General features: G+C 43.7%; 1 protein-coding gene and 1 long non-coding RNA gene across 3 annotated transcripts in view; one reads left to right on the forward strand and one right to left on the reverse strand.

The window, feature by feature from the left end:
* Positions 1-18877, forward strand: part of LOC125934421 (uncharacterized) — a 69586-nt gene that overhangs the window by 41316 nt on the left and 9393 nt on the right. For both annotated transcript variants that reach the window (XR_007461380.1, XR_007461381.1), the window contains exons 3-4: positions 5910-6065; positions 11559-11694. This is a non-coding gene — a long non-coding RNA (uncharacterized LOC125934421). The remainder of the gene's footprint in view (positions 1-5909; positions 6066-11558; positions 11695-18877) is intronic.
* GABRP (gamma-aminobutyric acid type A receptor subunit pi) lies at positions 561-17587 on the reverse strand. Its single transcript, XM_049647790.1, has 9 exons — positions 17504-17587; positions 16715-16833; positions 12613-12680; positions 11600-11862; positions 9504-9586; positions 5925-6062; positions 5069-5221; positions 4357-4544; positions 561-2659 (listed from the first exon to the last, which is right to left on the reverse strand). The coding sequence occupies exons 1-9, from the start codon at positions 17554-17556 to the stop codon at positions 2357-2359; spliced, it is 1368 nt and encodes a 455-aa protein (XP_049503747.1). The 5' UTR covers positions 17557-17587; the 3' UTR covers positions 561-2356.

The raw sequence follows: 18877 nt of genomic DNA on the forward strand, positions 1-18877 counted from the left end.
TTGATATGGTTAGTCTTGGTATTTTCACCCAAGAAATATTTTGAATAAAGTGGGTCTTGGGAGTGATCTGGGTAGGTAGGATACATGGAGCAGATCTAAAATTTTAGGAGTTTTTTTTATGAGAACTCTGATGCTGTAGCCTACATAAGTTTCAGAGTGGTACACAATTCAAGAATTTTCCCCCAAATATATTCTCAAACTTTAAAGATACTATTCAACAGAAAACAAAAAGTGAATTCCAAAGCCATGAAGAAGGCTTGGAAGGGAATCTGGCATTTTCTGAGAATTGAATCTTTCAGTATCACCAGGCTCAGCTATTTAACTATAAGGCAAGTGTTGTGGTGGAGCGATCTCAAAGAAATATCCACTGTGCCCCCACTGTTTATCTTCCTTGGTAGGAAGTAGTAGGGGTATGTGTATGTGTGTGTGTATATGCACGTGTGAATGTATCTGTGTGCTGTCTGCAGTGGGAGGAACATGAAGATGTTAAGAGTGCGAGCCCACTGAATTTGCGCTATGATGTATACCTTTTCCAAAGGGGATTTGACAATACTCATTCTACAGATGACCACTTGATTTGGTGGGTAGCTAATATGGTATGTTTATTTCACAGTTGCACACTTTACAGCTTTTTAAAAATATATATAATGCCTGAACAGGGTTTCAGAGCAGATATTTCCTTTTAAACTTTTTTTAAAATCACAAATATGATTGAACCATACAACCACGTTCCACCTCATTTAATTCCTTTGCATTAGAACATTATGTTAAAAGCTCACTAGACACTGAATTGTGAGAATTATCAAAAAGAGAAAAAGAATGAGAGCCTATGGTACAGGAGGTTATAGAAGAGAGAAGCCATGGTTTCTTTCTGAAAGAAAAGGTAAAGGCATACATTTTCTGGAAAAAAAAGGTAAAGGCATAACAAAAGAAGTTAGAGAATTAAAGATGGCAGGATTCTTTTTATGCAGGTTGAGGCTGAACTGACATCTCAGGGGTGAGCAATGCAAAAAAAAACTTTCCGTGCTGTTCCACCATCCTGGCGCCTCCCTCATGGCACGCTGACAAGTCTCCACTTATAATGCTGTTGGCTGAGCTTGACCAAGGAGTAAGGATGCAAATAATGTGCTTCTTGTGTCAGAGTGAGAGTGGCTGGACTGGGAAAAGATAGCTCATCTGCAGCCTGCACGTATATTCTGGAACAAGTCCCATTGTTACTCAGAAAGTTCAGGACTCTAGGCCAACATTCTCCTACTCATGCAGGAAAAGCTACTCAGAGTAGTCCAGCTAGAAGGATCGGGGTTCTGAGCAAGACCAAGCTTGTTGTAAGCCACTTGTTTCTTGGTAATGCAGCTCATTATCTGATAAGCATCCCTCCTAGTCATTAGAGTATAGGGTTAAGAGCTCCTCTTGGAAGGATGCAGGAGATCTGCTGCTTGGAACGTGGTGCTCAGAGTAGCAGATAGAAATGGACTCAATTCTGCATGTATTGTTGGCCGCAGCTCTTAGTAAGACTCCTTAGAATAAGTTTTTTAAACAATCTTCCATTTCTATCCCTGATGTGGGGAAAGGGCTTTAGCATTGTTGAGGACTGGTGTATGTATAATAGTAAAATGATAAGACATATCAAATGGGAGAGTAAAGCCCCAGAGCCCTTTCAGTTTGGATTCAGGGGAATCCATTATATCTTAGAAACAAATTTGCATTTGATATTGTTGATCTATTAATGTTTTCTTCATTTACATGTGATTTTTTAGTCATAGAACTTATTGGAGTTTGGGGACCGTTCTGCTGTAGTATGAAATACTGTATTAAAGACTCATCTTGGTATTGAGTTAGTACAGTGACTTTCAGTGAATTGACTTAGGCTCACATTTCATTTTAATCAAAAACAAAAAACTAGAAAGTGTTACTCCCTAAATAGGTAACAATACATTTTATAAGCACTGCAGAGATTTAGTAAATAGCACGTATGATTAATTTAGAAACAACCCCTGGCACTTGAGGGTTACTCAATACATATAATAGTTTCCTTCTCATTTTTTTACATGAGGTAAATGCAGACCAGGGAGTCACTGAGCAAATAGTCAACCCTGAGTAGGTTTGTAATCTTAGGCTCCATGGGGATGTCTTTGGTAAAGATAAAAAAGGAATGACTTGTTATTTCTATTATAAGACTCTGTAATGCTAGGACTTCTACACAGCTTAAATAACGGGTAGGGGAATATTCTTTGAGGAGAAATGCTCAGATGCTATCTACTCACTTGTTTAGCATGCACACTTGGCTTCGAAAACTGCTTGCATCATTACTTTGTTCTTTTGAAGAACCATGGCATGCAAACAATTCAGCATACTCTCAAAAATACATGTAGTATGCCCAGTAAAATACATTGGCTAGCATAAAAATCAAAGGAAATAGTAATTTGGAATAGCGATCAACATTACTGGGGTTTTGAATTGTGAAATAATCAACAATCCTGCCCATCTTATCTCGGAAGACAAACTTGAACTTGTCACTGGTTTTCATGGTCAAGTCACTATAGTCAACATTATCGCTGGAAATTTCAATGCTGGCAAAGCTGATCTTCCGTTTAAAGCTGGAGATGGAGCTGTTGATAATGTTAGTAATATTGACTTCTTCCACTTCCTTCGCCGTCCCCTAGATCATAGACAACGTGGTCAGCTTGAAAGATTCGACTTAGCAAAATAAATAAGCAGGTATTTATATAATTAGAAGCCTAAGTATTGAATAATTAGGTTTAATAGAAAGTGGCATTGAGTGCCTCAGTAATTGGCTAGTGAGCCGGACTTGGCAGTCCTGTTATCCTGCTTATAGGCACCTATCCCTAGGTCCTCAGCTTGTATAAGGGGAAGAATAACCATTGCCTTCTATTGATATGCAGAGCTGTGTGCTGAATGCTCAGCCTTTGAAGTTAGCTGATCTGGGTTCAAATTCCATTCTGCCTCTTGCTACTATGAAATTTCAGTCACCTTAATCCCTTTAAAACTCAGTTTCCTTGCCTACAAAATGGTGATGATATTAATATTAATATTTACCTCATGAGACGGATGGGAAGATGGTATAAATTATGTAAAGCATTTAGTAGGTATTTGATGAGTCCCATTCTGTCTCAGTGAGGAGGGATTAATTATGAGAGATGACAGAAATCAGCAGTGTCTAAAAGTCTCTGCCACACAAACAGAAATAGTGATGCTGCCTACAATTCCAGGGAATTGTCATTCTCCAACATGCCTGGAACGGCATAGCATGTGGGGAGTGTAGTGAAGTCAGACAGAGTGGAGTTTGATCCTTGGCCAGGCTACTGACTAGCTGTGAGGTCTTACTGAGCAGCAGATTCCTCAATAGTAAATTTGGAATAACAGTGGTGGCCATCTAATAGGCTGTTGGGTGGACTAAATGAGATGTTCAGCACATAGCCACTACTTTGTAGTGAAGCTATTCTTGTACACACAGCCAAATAAGGGCTTTCTGGTGTCTTCCATGAAGGATTTTAGTAATTCTCCATATCCCTTTTTGCCAATCTACCAAATTCAGATTTTTGTTGTTGTTGTTATTAACCATTGTCCCCTTAAGGAAGCCTATAGAGAGCAAAATGAGTGAAATCCATATTCTTCTTTGGCTGGCACATAGAGTCATTTGCCTTTGGTACTTGGGTAATACGACTGTGTGAAACGTTGCTCATGAGTCAAACATAAGGGAGCAGGCAACTGGGTCTTTGGGCTGTTTGGATTCCTTTCTGATACCCTTCCTGGGTTGTTAGGAGTATTTTAAATGATCTAATATTTGCAAAGGGCTTATGACTGTCTGGCACATGTAAATGTTCAATTGATAATAATGATTGTTATTATTCTGAGAGCTGGACCACAGTGTTTCACTGCTAATTCAGATAATGGCAGTCTTTCCCTGTTAGCAGAAATATAGGCTAATCGAGAAATTTGCCACAATTTAATTTTTTTCATACATTTTCAGTAAACCATTACTTGTATAATTTAAGAAAACAAAAATGTAACAAAATAATTAAATAGTAATTGCATATTAATATGAAACTTGTAAGCAGCTGATCACATTTGGTTTGATATTGGGTTTTTCATGGATGCTTGTGATTTCATGTTGCATGCAGATAACAGTGATTTGCTGCTAGAAAATTAAACATGTTAATATACCATTGTACTTGACAAAAAGAGCAGTCTTTTTCAAAAGGTGTCATGACTTCCAGATGCCTCCACCTGAACAGGGATGAGAATCACTGGGGATAGGAACCAGTCGGGGTCCTCTCTACAGACCAGCACATGGCAAGTGATGAATCATATATACAGGGCCCTCAAAATTCTTACCCTGTCTTTGGCTGCCATCTGCTGTAAAGAGCTGTAGTGGGCAACTGCGTATTCCAATAGGGCCCCAAACACGAAGCTAAAGCAGATTCCCAGGTACACATCGATGGCCTTTATGAAACAGTTGGTGTTAGGAAGAGAAGTGCGGGACCCGATCATCAGTGTTGTCATTGACAGTACGGTGGTCACTCCTGGGAAAACAGGTAGGCAATGTTCCCACATCAGTGGCCAGTGAACCTTTCACCTTTACTTGGCAGACCATCACCATTCAGAACTTGGCAAGGGGGACAGGACTCAGAAATGGAACAGCTCATTTTGAAAAATCTGCAGTCTTCTAGAGCAGGGTTGATTTGTCCATTTTGAATGGATATGAGTGATATGGTTTTCTAAGTGTTGCATCTTCTGTCTTCCCATTAGAGGGGGGTGTTCAGTATGTAAGATAACTGGCAATAGACATCCAATCACAATTCTCCCTTATCACTGTAAAACATGTTTAAAAATGTAGTACCTCACTCTCTGTCTCTGTCTCTGTTTCTGTCTCTGTCTCTCTGTCTCTTTCTCTCTGTGAAAGAATCTTTCAAGAAACCAACTCCTGGAACTGCCCTGTGAATATCAGTGAAAAAAAAAAAAACAAACAAACCTGGTAGAAGGTAAAAAGAAACCAAAAAGGACCTGTTAGGCCAGTTCTTAGAAATCTCCTGTTGGAGCTGCTTACCGATACAGGTTCTTGCAGGAACTGAATCAAGGGAAATCCAAAATGAAACCCAGGATAACACCACCAGGAAAGTGGAAGGAACATAGGTTTCCAAAATAAAATACAGGACATTCCTCCGAAGCTCAAATTGCAAGATCAGTCGTGTATAATTTCCTGATAGGGTAAATAAGAGATAGGAAACAATGTCTGTTCACATAGCAGAGTGGTTTCCCTTCGGGATGTTTAACTTAGCTATATTCACATTAAGCTATCTGTTATACGCCAAAACCTAATTAAGCATGAACTGTCATTACAGTTTCAATGAAAGAAATTGCTATTGTATAGAATGGGATTTATAGGGGTACTGGTACTCCCACCCATGATCCTTTCCTTGTGCCTTTCTCCATCATAGTATTCCTGTAGCATTATACCTGCTGGCTTCCTTGACATCTACCTCACTAGACTGGGAGCCCTTTGGGGGCCATGTCAATACTGGGCATGAAGCAGGTATTAGTGCCCAGCCCAAACCCTATGGCCCTACCACACTGCGGAGGCATGTGGTAAACTAGGGATAAACTAGGGGCGCCTGGGTGGCTCAGTTGGTTAAGCGTCCGACTTCAGCTCAGGTCACGATCTCACGGTCCGTGAGTTCGAGCCCCGCGTCGGGCTCTGGGCTGATGGCTCAGAGCCTGGAGCCTGCTTCCGATTCTGTGTCTCCCTCTCTCTCTGCCCCTCCCCCATTCATGCTCTGTCTCTGTCTCAAAAATAATAAATAAACGTTAAAAAAAAAAAGAGACAAACTAGAAAAGAAATCGTATTTTTGACTCAAAATGCAACGCAGTTGTTTTGCTTTTGTACAAAGTGTCTCCCAAGTTACCTGTTTCCTGCTGTGATCTGGTGACTAAAGTGAAATACCGTTGTATGGTGTACTGAGCAAGACGCAGGTTTTCCAGCCCACGCACCGAGTCGTTCCCTCTCAGCCAGCTGAACTCCACATCGTTCCCATCGTAACCCCCTGGTAAGTCAAACGGTGCAAGTCAATGCAGGGAGGCAGCAGATTGAACTCGTCTGGAAAAGGCTACAATATGGGGGCAACAGGAGATCTGCCTCGATGGTGCTAACTAAGTCCAAGGATGATCCCATGCAAAACTTGGCATGATTTCTCACATGCAGTTGCTGCATCTGCTTAGAATAGGATGAGCTGCTAGGCTATTTGCCATCAATTGAAAACCGGTTCTATGCTAAGCATTATTTAGACTTGGTGGATGATAGGCCTCTGGAAGTGGCCATCCTCATTATTGAAATGATATTTATTGAGCTCCTGTCTGTGCACACACACAGCTCTATGTTACATGGTGCCCTTCAGGACAATCTAGCAGCTCTGAAAATGTTCTCAGAGACTTCACAATCGGTCTGTTCTTATTTCCATATTGGCTAAAATGCAAAAACAGAAGACAAGAAACCTACCACTAGCCACTTTATTGATGTCTGTTAACATAGGCATTTGGTAAATCTCAAAGCAGTTTTACTAATATAGTCCATAATAGTAATAATAGCTACCTTTTATGAAACATTTATGGTGAGTCTTTTACACCTTATATCTCTAATATGCTCACAGGCTTGCAAGGTAGACATTTATATATTTCTTCAGTAAAAAAATTTTTTTACATTTTTTGAAATTGGGATGGATCTTAGAGTTGATACATACATACATATATATAAAGTAGAGCTTACATTTTTTCCTAAAATGTTATTCAATAAATGCTGTACCTTAGAATCGAGGAATTGTAATGTCTTGCCCATTTTATACATGAAAATTCTCAGATTCAGAGAGACTGCTCAACTTTCTCAGGATAGCAGGGCAAGTTAATAACAAAGCCAGGATTGTACCTCAGGAAAGTCTAAACCCAAAACCCATGGACAATGATGGTGATGATAATATCTATCATTTAGTAAGCAATGGCATTTCTAAGTGCTTTACAATATTATCATCTCATTTAATCCTCAGAATAGCTCTTTGAGAAGACAGATGAGTGGTTAATAAGCACATGAAAAGATGCTCGACATCATTAACCATTAGGGGAAAGCAAATCAAAATCACAGTAAGATACCACTTCACACCCATAAGAATGGATGTCATGAAAAAGACAGACAATAACCAATGATGAGAACGCGGAGAAACTGGAACATCCCTGGTGGGACCGTAAAATGGTGCAACCATTTTGGAAAACAGTTTGGCAGCTTCTTGAAAGGTTGAACATAAATTTACTATTTGATCCAGCATTCCACTCCTAAGCATCTGCCCAAGAGAAATCAAATCATGTCCACAAAAAGCTTGTACACAAATGTTCACAGTGGCATTATTCTTAATAACTGCAGGGTGGAACCAAGCCAAAAGGACTTGTATTACTCGTACTCTTTCATACGGAATAACGAGGAATAAAGCAATAGAAAGGAACGAAGTACTGATCCACGCTCCAACATGTATGAGCCTCAAAAACATGCTAAGTGAAGGAAGCCAGATGCAAAAGACCACACGGTGCATTGATTCCATTTATATGAAATATCCAGAAAAAGCAAATCCATAGAGACAGAAAGTAGATTAGTGGTTAACTGGGCGTGAGGGTGGGGTGGCGGCAATGGGAGAGACTGCAAATGTGCACAAGGATCTTTTTGGTTGATGGAAATGTTCTAACAATGAAATGTGGCAGTGGTTGCATAACTGGGCAGATTTGCCCAAAATCTTTGGACTTCACACTTAAAAGGGCTGAATTTTGTGGTATGTACATTTTACCTCAATAAAGCTGTTAAAAAATAACTCTCTAAGTCAGACAGTATTATTTTTCCTTCTTCACAAGTGAGGAAACTGGGGTCAGGAGAGGTTAGTTCTACTCACCCAGAGTCACAGCTAGTGACAGGAAAAACCCAGTGATTTTGGTACCTGCGATCTTAACCATGGAAGTGTATTGCCTTCATTTTCCCAGGCTACTGGGAAGAGGGATGCCAGTGTTGGGACTAACATTTTGTTAAGTCTTAGCTTGTAGTATCCACTGTTTAACAGTGGTTATCTTCCCTCCATAGGGCAGAGAAGTGGTCATGGGTTCTTAGAGGATTTCCAGGTAAAAATTGTCTGTGGGTTTTCTCTCAGAACCACCCCCAAATGTACTGATGTTAGCTGTGCAAATATGCCTAGAAGCCCAGAGAAATACAAAAATAGCTAAAAAATGTGAGTCATACATGCTTCTACCTAGACACCGTACTTTTACAAGTATTAAAATGCTCACAATCATGGCATTATCACTGCTCTGGTGGGCTGGTAGCAATTCTTTTCTAGGGATGGTGTTCAGGAAAAAAAGCCCTCAGTGAGGTTTCTGTACCCAAATAACTGCTAAGAAACACTCAGTGAATGCTTCCCCTGTTCACTGGGGATGGTATTTGTGCAAGCAGAGTGCTGGAGTTTCCAGGAGAATCTCACTCCTGGGATTTGAGATGAGCACAGCCATACATGGAGGGCAATTACTTTTTCCATGTGGGGTTGAAAATGAGTTCTCTTTTTGATATCCTCAAGTTTTATTCTGCCCCCAAATAGCTGTCTTGCTTTAAGTAGGTTTCTCATGTATTTAATCAATAAGGTAATTAATCTGCCTGTCTGAGTCTTTAATTAAATGTCTACTTCTGAAAAATGACTACTGCCTCATAATGGTTGTGCTTCTTGGATGTTGACCACGTGTGTCCTCATGTAAGACGTGCTTACTGATGTCCAGTGCTTGACTATGGTTTTTCCTCCTGACACAAGCCATCCCTTGATGCCTTGATAACTCCTCTCTGAGCCATTATTTTCCTAGGACACCGGTCACAGGTACACTTTCCCAAGTTTGGTGGGCATTTCAGAACAATGGATATTACTCAACAATGCCATTTGACACACATCAACTTAGAATAAATGCTCATTCTTCATCATAAATACCCAGACTGCAGTTTGAATTCCCATTAGTGGCATCACTGTATTAAAGTACACACACACACACACACACACACACACACACACTCCAAACAACTTCTCTTCAAAGTTAGAAGCAGATGCAATGAATGCCAATGATTGCTTTGCACGTTACCATTTTTTACCCCTGCTGTGTTCTTTCTGGCTTCTGGTGCCTTCTCAGATTCTGAGTCCCACTCCTCATCCAATTGACCCCCATTTCCTTCACTGTCCTGTCTACTCTTAGGTGGAAATATTTAGTGTTGGTGCACAGTGGCATTCCCCAAAAGATGTCATATTGGAAGGTTTGTTGCTGAGAGGTCTCTAAATCTCTCTGGCTAAACACTCAGAAGGGCTTAATCAATTGGAATCAACACCGAGAAAAGAAAGGCCATTGTGTATAGGTCTCTCTCCATGAATACACTGATCTAAGTCACCCAGGAAAATCATCTCAGGGGCTGCAGGATATATACTCACAGCTTTCCAGTTGCAACTTGCATGTCTGTGTGTCCATGGGGTATTTAGACAGGTCCATGTTACATGCAACAGTCGTTGTGATTCTAAGAAAGGGAAAATGGGTTCAAAAGGAGTGTTGTGGGGGAAAATACACATTCCCTGTTAAGGGCAACTCCAAGAAGACTTTCACCTTGGCCCTTACAGTGAACGTGTGACTTGGAGCCTACACGCAAAACATTCCTGAGCTTTTCTGTGCTAAGTGACATCTTTGAGATGTGGTAAAAGCTGGGGCCCAGGATAGAGGAAGCAAGAATGTTGGCAATGAAGAGGCAAATGTGCAACATATTGCAGAACAGAATCACTCATTGGCTTGAGATGCGTTTGCATCCAGTTTTAAAATTTAATCTTCCTGACAAACGCACGAGGAGCTAGAACAGAGATCCCAACACTGCTGTCACCATTTGACAACAGATTCCGGCTTGCCTTGGCTCACACAGCTCTTAGTGGCAGAGCTGGGGCTGGATCCCAGGTCTGCTGGCTGTGCAGTTCTCCAGGACCCTGCCTCCTGGAGGGGATCAGCATTTGCAGAGGAAGTGGAGGATGTTGGAGGGTCCCAGGCACTGTGGCTCTTAGGGACCAACATTCAGGGACATTCAATTAAACCTCAATAAAGCCCTCACAGTGGAGATTTCAACTGGCCCACCTTTATCTCCCTTTTCCTTCAGTGTCATACATTTTTATTAAGTGTCGTCATTAAGCACTGTGCTGGGTTCTTGGGGAAAGTGAAATGTTGTGTTCATGGTGCCCACCTTGAGGAAGCTCCCTTAAGGGAGAGAGAGTAACAACAGCTACTATTTACTGAGCGCTTACCCCGAGCCAATCCCCAGGGAAAGTGCTTCACATGCATTATCTCTTTGAATTTATACAACAGCTTTATGAGGTAGGAAAAATCATTCTGCTTTTGCTGCTGAGGAAACCGAGGTTCAGAGAGTCTAGCAACTTGCCTAAGGTCACAGAGTAGGGACAGAACAGGGACTCACCCCCAAATATGTCTAATTCTAGAGCGAGGCCGTTAAATGTCATCTATAATTTGTAATCCTTGTACAAAACAGATTATGTTATGTGCAAAATACAGACAGACACATCCATGCACACACACGTACACCCATGGGAAGAGTTAGTGTTGATTGGAGCTGTGTGTCATGGGAGAGGTCTAGTTTAGCTTCTTGAAAGAAGGGTTGGGGTTTGGGCTGGTTTTTGCATAATTCAGTGTGGCTGAGGAATGTCAGATGAACAGTCCAAAAATTCAGTTTATTGGTTAGCTCAGTCTTTGTTTCCTAACAGCAGCCTCTTGGGATTTAAGAGTATTAGGTTCTCAGCCTTCTACCCAAGGACTGTGAGAGCATATGGTTTGTCCGGTCCTTGCACATCCCTTGTGCAAACAGCCCTGAGCCTCTGCCTGTGGGTTGCCTCTTGCAGCACCTAGGGAACACCTTCCCTATTCTAGCCAACCAGCCTCTTGATAAACTTCTACTGGGTGGAAGGAACTTTTGGCCTCAGGGATTTGGAGAAGAGACAAAGGGAGGCCGTGGTTGCAGATGACAGAGGCCTTGGGGCACTGTGCTTTGATTCTCTGTACAAAAATGACTCAGACGAGTAGAGATGCATTCTGCAGCAACTCTAGCTCCACTAAGTCCCATGAAAGGAAAAATTTTTACATTTCCTCCTGCTGTTCCCCGTCTTCTCTTGCTAACTTCCTTTTACTCTTTAAGACTCAGCTCAGAGTTCTGTCTCTAACGTACTCCCCAACTCCCTAGGATTCTGAACTTCCCTTTGTTATTCATCTGTGTCAGGACAATGTCTCATTCAGCTCTGTGTTCTCGGTGTCCAGAGTGGGGCCTGGCCCAGAGCAGGCATTCAGTAGTTGCTTATTGAGCCAAACTGAACTGAGGGAGGGCCCTTCAATTGTAGGGACAAGAATCTAGGAAGGCAGGGGCATGACAAGGGTGGGACGTTGGGGTGCTTATCTGACAGCTGCTCAGAACTATCCAGGATATATTTATGCCTTTTCTCTAGCCATCTCCCCTCCAGCCCTGCGGTTGCAGCCACCCAGTCACCTGAGAGCATACAGGACTGTGCCATTGGAGAAGAGGCGGATGAGCCTGTTGCCCACAGTGACTTCATGGAGGAAGGACTTCTTGGACTCCACAATGTAAGTGTCTGGCACCCAGAGGAACTCCACAAGGCGTGCATCCAGAGTGAAGCTCTTGTTGCCTTCAAATACCAGCCGCTGGTCCGTCCAGCGCTGTCTGAGGTATATGGTGGCTGTATAGTCCTGAGGGGGAAGCCAGGTAGTGGAAATGGATTGGGGGGAGAAAGACTTTGAAAACGGAAGGGAAGGGGTCAAGTCGTATTCCCTTCCCCACCTCCACTTAGGTTAAGAGTACGTACTATAATAGACATTGGTGAACAAAGTCTTATTCTTGGGGGAGCAGCCTGTTAGCAATAAGAGAAGAAAGCACCTTATCTGTTCTAGAGAGTAACTGTCACTGCCAAAAGGGAGCCCTATAGGAGCATGTTTAGCGCCTTAACTTACTTACCTTCTATCACAAAAGCCCCTCCAAACCATTGAAGGTTTTGGTGAGCTAAGTGCTTAGGTTGTCCAAGATCGTACCCGGACTGCACAGTGGGCCCCTTGGCAACCTGCTTTTTGTGTCAGCTTATCTGTACTGGGTGTTCTTAAGTGAGAGGATGGTGGAAAGAAGTCATGCGAGTGTTGGTTTTCATTAGCTTAGCTTAGCTTCCGCCCTGGGAGGGTCCATGTGATATTCAGGCTTCCCCACTGCCCTTTGATTCTCTCCCCGGTTTTCATCCCTTACCAAATGCACCCGCTCCCCTCCCTCATTTCTTCCCTCCTGGCCTTTGAATCCACTTTCCTTCCTTTTCAGAAGATCTGTTTTATAAGAATCTTCCACTCTCTTGAGTTTTGGGATAGGTTTCCAGCCTCTGCCATTCCAAGAGCATGGGGGCTGTGAGTCTCTGTTCTGTTTTTTGAGTAGCTAGAAGGTGTATCCCCATAAAACACGAGGAGAAGGTCTCCTCAGGTGGAAGATGAAGGGGCCACACTTACCATGTTACTCTCTGAAATACTAGAAATACTTGCAATGTCCAGAGTCAGTGCTATCTGAACTGGTTCTCCTAAGAATGAAGAAAAAACCAGAAGGACTTACACAGAGACACAAACACACTACATTAGCACAATGTTTTAAAAATTATAAAATTATGAAAGCAACATTCACCTATTGGGAAATTTTAACCACTCTAGAAGTATATAAAGCAAAAGGTGGATATCTACCCACCCCTGTCAGGAGGAACCATTGTGTAGAATGGGAAAAAATGTATGAAAAATGTTTGTATAAAAAATGCACAAATATGTAAATAGCTTAATGTGTAAGAGAGACCACACTACGTTCATTAGTGCAGATTTTAAAGGATGTAGTTGTATTTGCTATTTCTTACTTGGAGGATTTTTCCTGTGGTGCTTTGCAAGGGACAGATTATTTAGAAACGTAGTAGGGGATTTGGGATTTTGCACAGAGATCTTCATTTTTTTTTCCCCTCAACTAAGTAAATTTACCACAAGATGGCATTCAAGACTGCTCATGGTTGAGCTCCTGCTCACCTCCTGATGCTTTGCTGCTCTTCCTTTACTCTCCCAAAAGCCTAAACTATTTAGAATTCCAGAACCTTCCCCATGAGATCTGGTACATAGATACTGGGCCTCAAGCTGAACTTCTGAGAGCGCCCGCCTCAGCTCTGGAGACAGAGGCCTTGGGGCCACCATTCTCAGAAGCCAGGCCAGGGCAGTGTATTCTTCCTCAGACTGGAGATGCAGAAGAAAAGCCCAGGAGTGAGAAAGATGTTGGCTTACAACTGGGAAGAGTTACCGAGTCTTTCGGAACTGCAGACTTCTCACCTACAAGTGGGGATAATGCTAATGACACCATAGGGTCATGGAGAGGGCTAAAGGAGATTCGGCATGTGGCAGCTTCTCTGCAGGATGGTGGCAAGAGGGATACGTGTGAAGTGCCTGCCCAGCCAGATGTGTAGGAGGTGCTCACGAATAGTTATCTGTACAAAGCTCCCAGGATTGTGTCTGTCACATAATAACAGAGGCTCAGTAAGTGGCATTTGCCTACCCCTCTTCTCCTCCTTAATCCTAGCTCATTCTGGAAAAAGAACAACTTTACTCACCAGGTTAATAGCTGCAACAACATTCTCTTGTAATAAAGAACTAGGGGTGTGTCAGGGGACTGTGACACTGCATTAACCAGGAAGAGGGGAGGTGAAATTCAAAGGAAGCTTAAAACCATCTAATTGGTAGGAATCAGACAAAGCGACCTACTTATTCACAGAAGGAAACTAAGCCATAGAATATAGGTGGGAATTTGGAAGTGGAGTTTTAGAACCAATGCAATTAAAAGTAACGAAGTAAATGCTTGGTGTTAATACTTGGTGGAAAAGTGGGAGATCTTTGAGGACAGACTGTGGAAGGTGCTGAAGGAGTATGGTGCTAGGTGGCTTTCTGCCCCTCAAGGCAGAAATTGAGAAAAGGAGCTTGGAGCCAGAGTGTTTGAATCCTATGCCCACCACTTCATAGCTGTGTGACCTTGAGCAAATTGCTAAGCTACAATTTCTCACCTATAAAATAGAGCTACTAGTGCCTGGTATTGTGGGTTGGGTTGGGAAAGTTACAAGATCTATTTTAAGTGCCTGGAGCACAGTGGGCAGTGGCTGAGTGTTATTTGCTCTCCCTGAGGAACATGGAGAACAGAAAACACACAAAAGTTCCATCCCACTGTGCTTTCTGTTTACTTTGTATCTAATTAGTCCAGTCTGGGCCTTGGTTCAGTTGGCTTCTTTAGGGACCAGAACTTGCTTTCTTCCCCTTGATTTATCAAAGTAAGCTGTGCCACCAGAGGGCAGCTTCCTCCTAGGAAAGAGGTCAAAGCCAGTTCCTGGACAGTGTTCTTAGGGCTTGTTTATAAATCTGTGCTCTGTGTACCTTGTTCCCTGAAAAACCCTATGGAGGTCTTTTCTCTTAAGGACCCCAGGGACCTAAAACCTGGGTGGACAGGCAGTACAGAAAACATGGCTGCTCCACGGAACTCCCGGCCGCCACGTAAATGTAGTTCCTTTAGGAGACCGATTGCCAAGGTGTTGGGGCTCACCTTCTTTTTGACTAAGGACCGCTTACCCCCTTCTCACCCCAGGTGGATCTGGGCCTCACCCTCCTTGGGTCCACCCCAGGCTCATTGCCCAAGAATCTTGCCTGTTGTCAACCTATGAACAGGCAACAAGAAGGGCAGTATCCTGGCCTATTGTTTGGGGTTTGGGAGGCAGAGGAATTGGATCTAACCAGGGCGTACAGACTCACATGCTTGTCATTAGTGTCCTGCTGGGCCTGGGAAGACTAGGGGAGGTTGAAGCCTTCCTAGGTTTGTTAAAGTAAGGACCTCAAATCTTAATTGTGTGGCCATGAAAATGGTCTCTCGGATCTCCAACTGAGGTGGGTGTAATTGGCCCAGCTGCTGTGCTCTGAAATCTATTTGTGCACTTGCTCTGAGGCCATGCTTCCTGAAGGCTGTACCCCACCAGTGACTGAGTGTGGCGGGGATATGAAGGCACACTGTTCCTGGGAGGCAGAGATAGGAGATTCCTCTGATGGCAAATTTGGCTCCAGGATTCTCTGGGGCCCTTCCACACACACATAGAACCGTAGTGTAGTCTATGACACCTCTGTCCAACCTTCCTTCCCTCCCTCTCTCCTTCCCCAGGGGTCAGCTTCCCTCTCTTCCCACCCCACATTCTGTCATAGATATTGCCCCAGTGAATATCTTGCATGGATAATTCCCTTTTGTGTTGGCTCTCCAGTGGACTAACCCACTAATCCTAGATTTGACCAGAGAATTTTGTCATGTGAGGGGAGGAGCAGGAAGGAAAGGGGATTAGAATAGACTGCATCCTGATGATATGGCAGGTGCCATGGTTCTTATTCACACACTTCATTTCAATCAGTCCTCTCTGTGAGGCAGAAGATATATCCCCACTTTATAGAGAGGTGACTTAGAAAGCTAAGGTGTTGGGCAAGCAGTAGATCCAGGAGCCAAATGGAGGTTTGTTCAACTCCAAACCTCTTTCTACCACTTTATGCTCTGCGTAAGGAGGCATTAGAGACACAGAGAGACTGAGACTCTGTGAGGAGGTATATTATTGGTTTCATCCCTCCCTCTTTCCCTCATGCCATCAATAAATACTAATCGACCACTTGCTATATGCCAAGCACTGAGCTGCTGCTAGGGTTAGTGAGGTAACTTTACTGAGGTAAATAAAGCAAGACTCCCCCAAGAGACTGTAGCCTAAAGCTGAGACAGATGTAAAACCAGTGGCAACGATGGTATTGCCAGGTAGTGGCTAGGATTTGGAAGTATGTTCAAAGTAAAATGTGAAGAATGGGGATAGGGCCTAGAGGAATCAGGGCTGGCTTCTCACAGGAGGAAGCCTTCGATTAGAGCCATGAAGAAAAATTGCCATTTTGCCAGGGAGGGAATTTGAAAGAAGCTGTTCTCAGCAGATAAACAGTCTCAGCAAAGGCAGGAGACCAGGGAAGCCAAGGAGGTCAGGGAGTGTTTGGGGCACATTCCTGGCAGGGCATAGCGGGAGGAGTTGGGGCAGACGAGACTGGCAGAGATAGAGGCTGGCCTAGGAAGGCCCTGGTGTGCCATGCAAAGGGCTCTGGACTCTATGCTGAGGATGCTGGGACATAGGCAGGTATTTTGAGCAGGAAAAGGACCCAGGCAGGTCATCTAGGTGGCACCGTTGGGGGTTAGCCTTGAGTGACCAGGCTGGAGGCAGGAAGACTAGGTGGCATGGTCCTTAAATAATGACACTGGAAGTGGGGGTAGAAGGAAGACAGTGTGTAGGAGGTTGTTAGAGGCTCTAGTCACCTCCTCAGCTGGGAAGAGGATTCCTTCATCCTGCAGGTTGAGAAGCAAAGCACGTTCTTCAAAATAGTGTGAAAATCACTTGCTGTCCTCATCCATTATTGCTAATCCTTAACAGGTTGTAGATCAGAAAAAGGAGTCAACTAAAATCTCATGAAACCCTCCTCTGTATATTGTCTCTGTTCTCCTTCTTTTGAATTGTCGTACTGGACAGAAAGGATGACCTACCACCAAAATTGGGCCTGAGAAATTTATTATATCCTGCTGTGAGATTCTCAAAGCCAGGCAGGGAGAGCTTGTCACTTCTGCTGACCTCAATGTTGAACTGATTCCCCTGGATGCACATCCTGGAAAAGAAGATGAGTGTTGCTTATCTGGGAATAAGCATGTACACACACAAACTTGAGCTTGTGTTTGCATGTATGTCTGTGTGTTTTGCCCATGTACCAGTGGTGACTTTCCCAGAGAGAAATCTCTAATTTTAAGCTGCTGAATTAATATGTCCTTATTCCATTCCATTTTATTACCCATTTGCCATACCTCAGAATGCTGAGGTAATTTGGGAACCCCTCCAAGTGTCTTTAGAAAAAACACAAGTGGGGGCGCCTGGGTGGGTTAGATGGTTAAGTGCCCAACTCTTGATGTTGGCTTAGGTCATGATCTCACAGTTCATGGGATCAAGCCCCCACAGTGGGCTCTGCACTAACATCGCAGCACCTGCTTTGGATTCTCTCTCTCTCTTCCTCCTCCATCTCTCATGAGCACATGCTCGCTCTCTCTCTCTCTCTCTCAAAGTAAATAAACATTTAAAAAAACCCACAATGGTTCACCCATGTATGACCATTTTGGAAGCTTGAATAAATGGCAGGGAGTTGTGTTGTCTGGGTGTTTCAAGGAGGTGGACAGACTAGGCTTTGTCTTGCCATTAGTTTCTTACTAATGACCTGCCACCCTTCCTACTTCAATCACATACTCAAAGCAATTCAGACCAAGGTCATTATAGGGCAGCAAACTCACCTTGGAGTCAAGAGACTCAGACACACAAAGGTCAAATGGAGACTGTATTTCATGTTGACAAGGCGCTCACGCAGAGAGGGGCCAAAGTAGCAATCACCTGGGAAAACAGATGGGCAAGGCAGGAGAGGTGACCCAAAGGGCTCGCCTCTGCCAAGCCCAGCTCCGTCCTGTGGGTCATCAGCCGCAGCAGTTTTTCAACACGTGTGGAGAGCAGCCTCTTTCTATACTATTTGGTTATCCCTCCCATTCCCTGCATGCCATCCAGGAATGACTCCATTTTGGAGGATCATCATGTTATATCCAACCCAAATAAAGGCTGACACCTTGTTTAGAGAGTAGTTCACCAGCCCCAGAAATGCAGCCAGTCCATCCTGGACTGTGTATTTTGGAAACCCCAGGACTGTCCTTACCCTCTCCTTATCTTGACTTTGCCAGGAAGGACATCCCCAACTAGGCACTCACCCCGACCATGCCATTTATCCAAGGGTCTAAGTCTATTAAGCAGGTCATGTAGACAGGAAATGAAAACTTCCCAATAATAAACAAACACACAAGTAGACTTTCCAAGAACCATCCATGTGCAAGGAATACATTAGATACTTTCCCACGGATCTTCTCACTCCATGTCCCAGTGCCGTTGTGAGTGGGTAGGTTAATCCCGAACTGGGATGAGCAAACAGAGGCTCACAGAAAGGTCACTGTGCTAGTGAATGTCAGAGGAGACTTTGAGTCCAGGGCTGGCAGCCTCACACCAGTGATATCGGCTGCTCTCCCAACCTCCCAGACCTGCTCCCTGGGCACTCTAAAGCCGTTCAGCTGGTTAGGTGAGCATGAGGACCGTCAGGGAAGGCATGGCCCCGGGGCCTGGCCTCCTCAGGCTTGGGAGCTACTGTCAGATGTTCCTCTGAGAGAGTAGCCAGCAGCCAGGCAGGTGAGCCTGTGACCTGTCATGATGGTGACAGCAGAGTGGGGGTTCTCGGGTGCGGCTCCAGCCTTGTACCTAGGCAGGCAGTCCCAGGGTGGCTTGTCCCCTTCCTCTGTGGCAACCTGTGGCAACCAGGCTACTTTCAAGAGGCTAACCATTCTGGGGCTTAGGATATGATTCAACAATTAATTAACTAATATAATTTTACCTACAAAATGGATACATGCTCATTGTGGAAGTGAAAAAGAAGACAGAAATGTAGAAAGTTGAAAGTAGAAGTCCCAATGATGTGTCCTGTAGGTTCATCAGCTTAACAAATGTACCACTCTGGTGGGGGATGTGATAGTGGGGAAGGTTGTGTGTGGGGTGGGTGGGGGGCACAATTTTATTATGAACCCAAAATTTCTCTAGAAAATAAAGGCTCTTCCTCACTTCCCTCTAGTCTTGTA

The sequence above is a fragment of the Panthera uncia genome, assembly GCF_023721935.1.
Source record: "Panthera uncia isolate 11264 chromosome A1 unlocalized genomic scaffold, Puncia_PCG_1.0 HiC_scaffold_17, whole genome shotgun sequence".
NCBI classification, from domain to species: Eukaryota; Metazoa; Chordata; class Mammalia; order Carnivora; family Felidae; genus Panthera; species Panthera uncia.

Coding starts and splice junctions, on each gene's coding strand:
- GABRP (XM_049647790.1), bottom strand. CDS start 17,556: ATGAAATACAGTCTCCATTTGACCTTTGTGTGTCTGAGTCTCTTGACT. Junction 12,681..16,714: donor TCTCAGGCCCAATTTTGGTG/GTAGGTCATCCT, acceptor CTTCATTCTTAG/GAGAACCAGTTCAGATAGCA. Junction 11,863..12,612: donor GTATTTCAGAGAGTAACATG/GTAAGTGTGGCC, acceptor CCGTTTTCAAAG/TCTTTCTCCCCCCAATCCAT.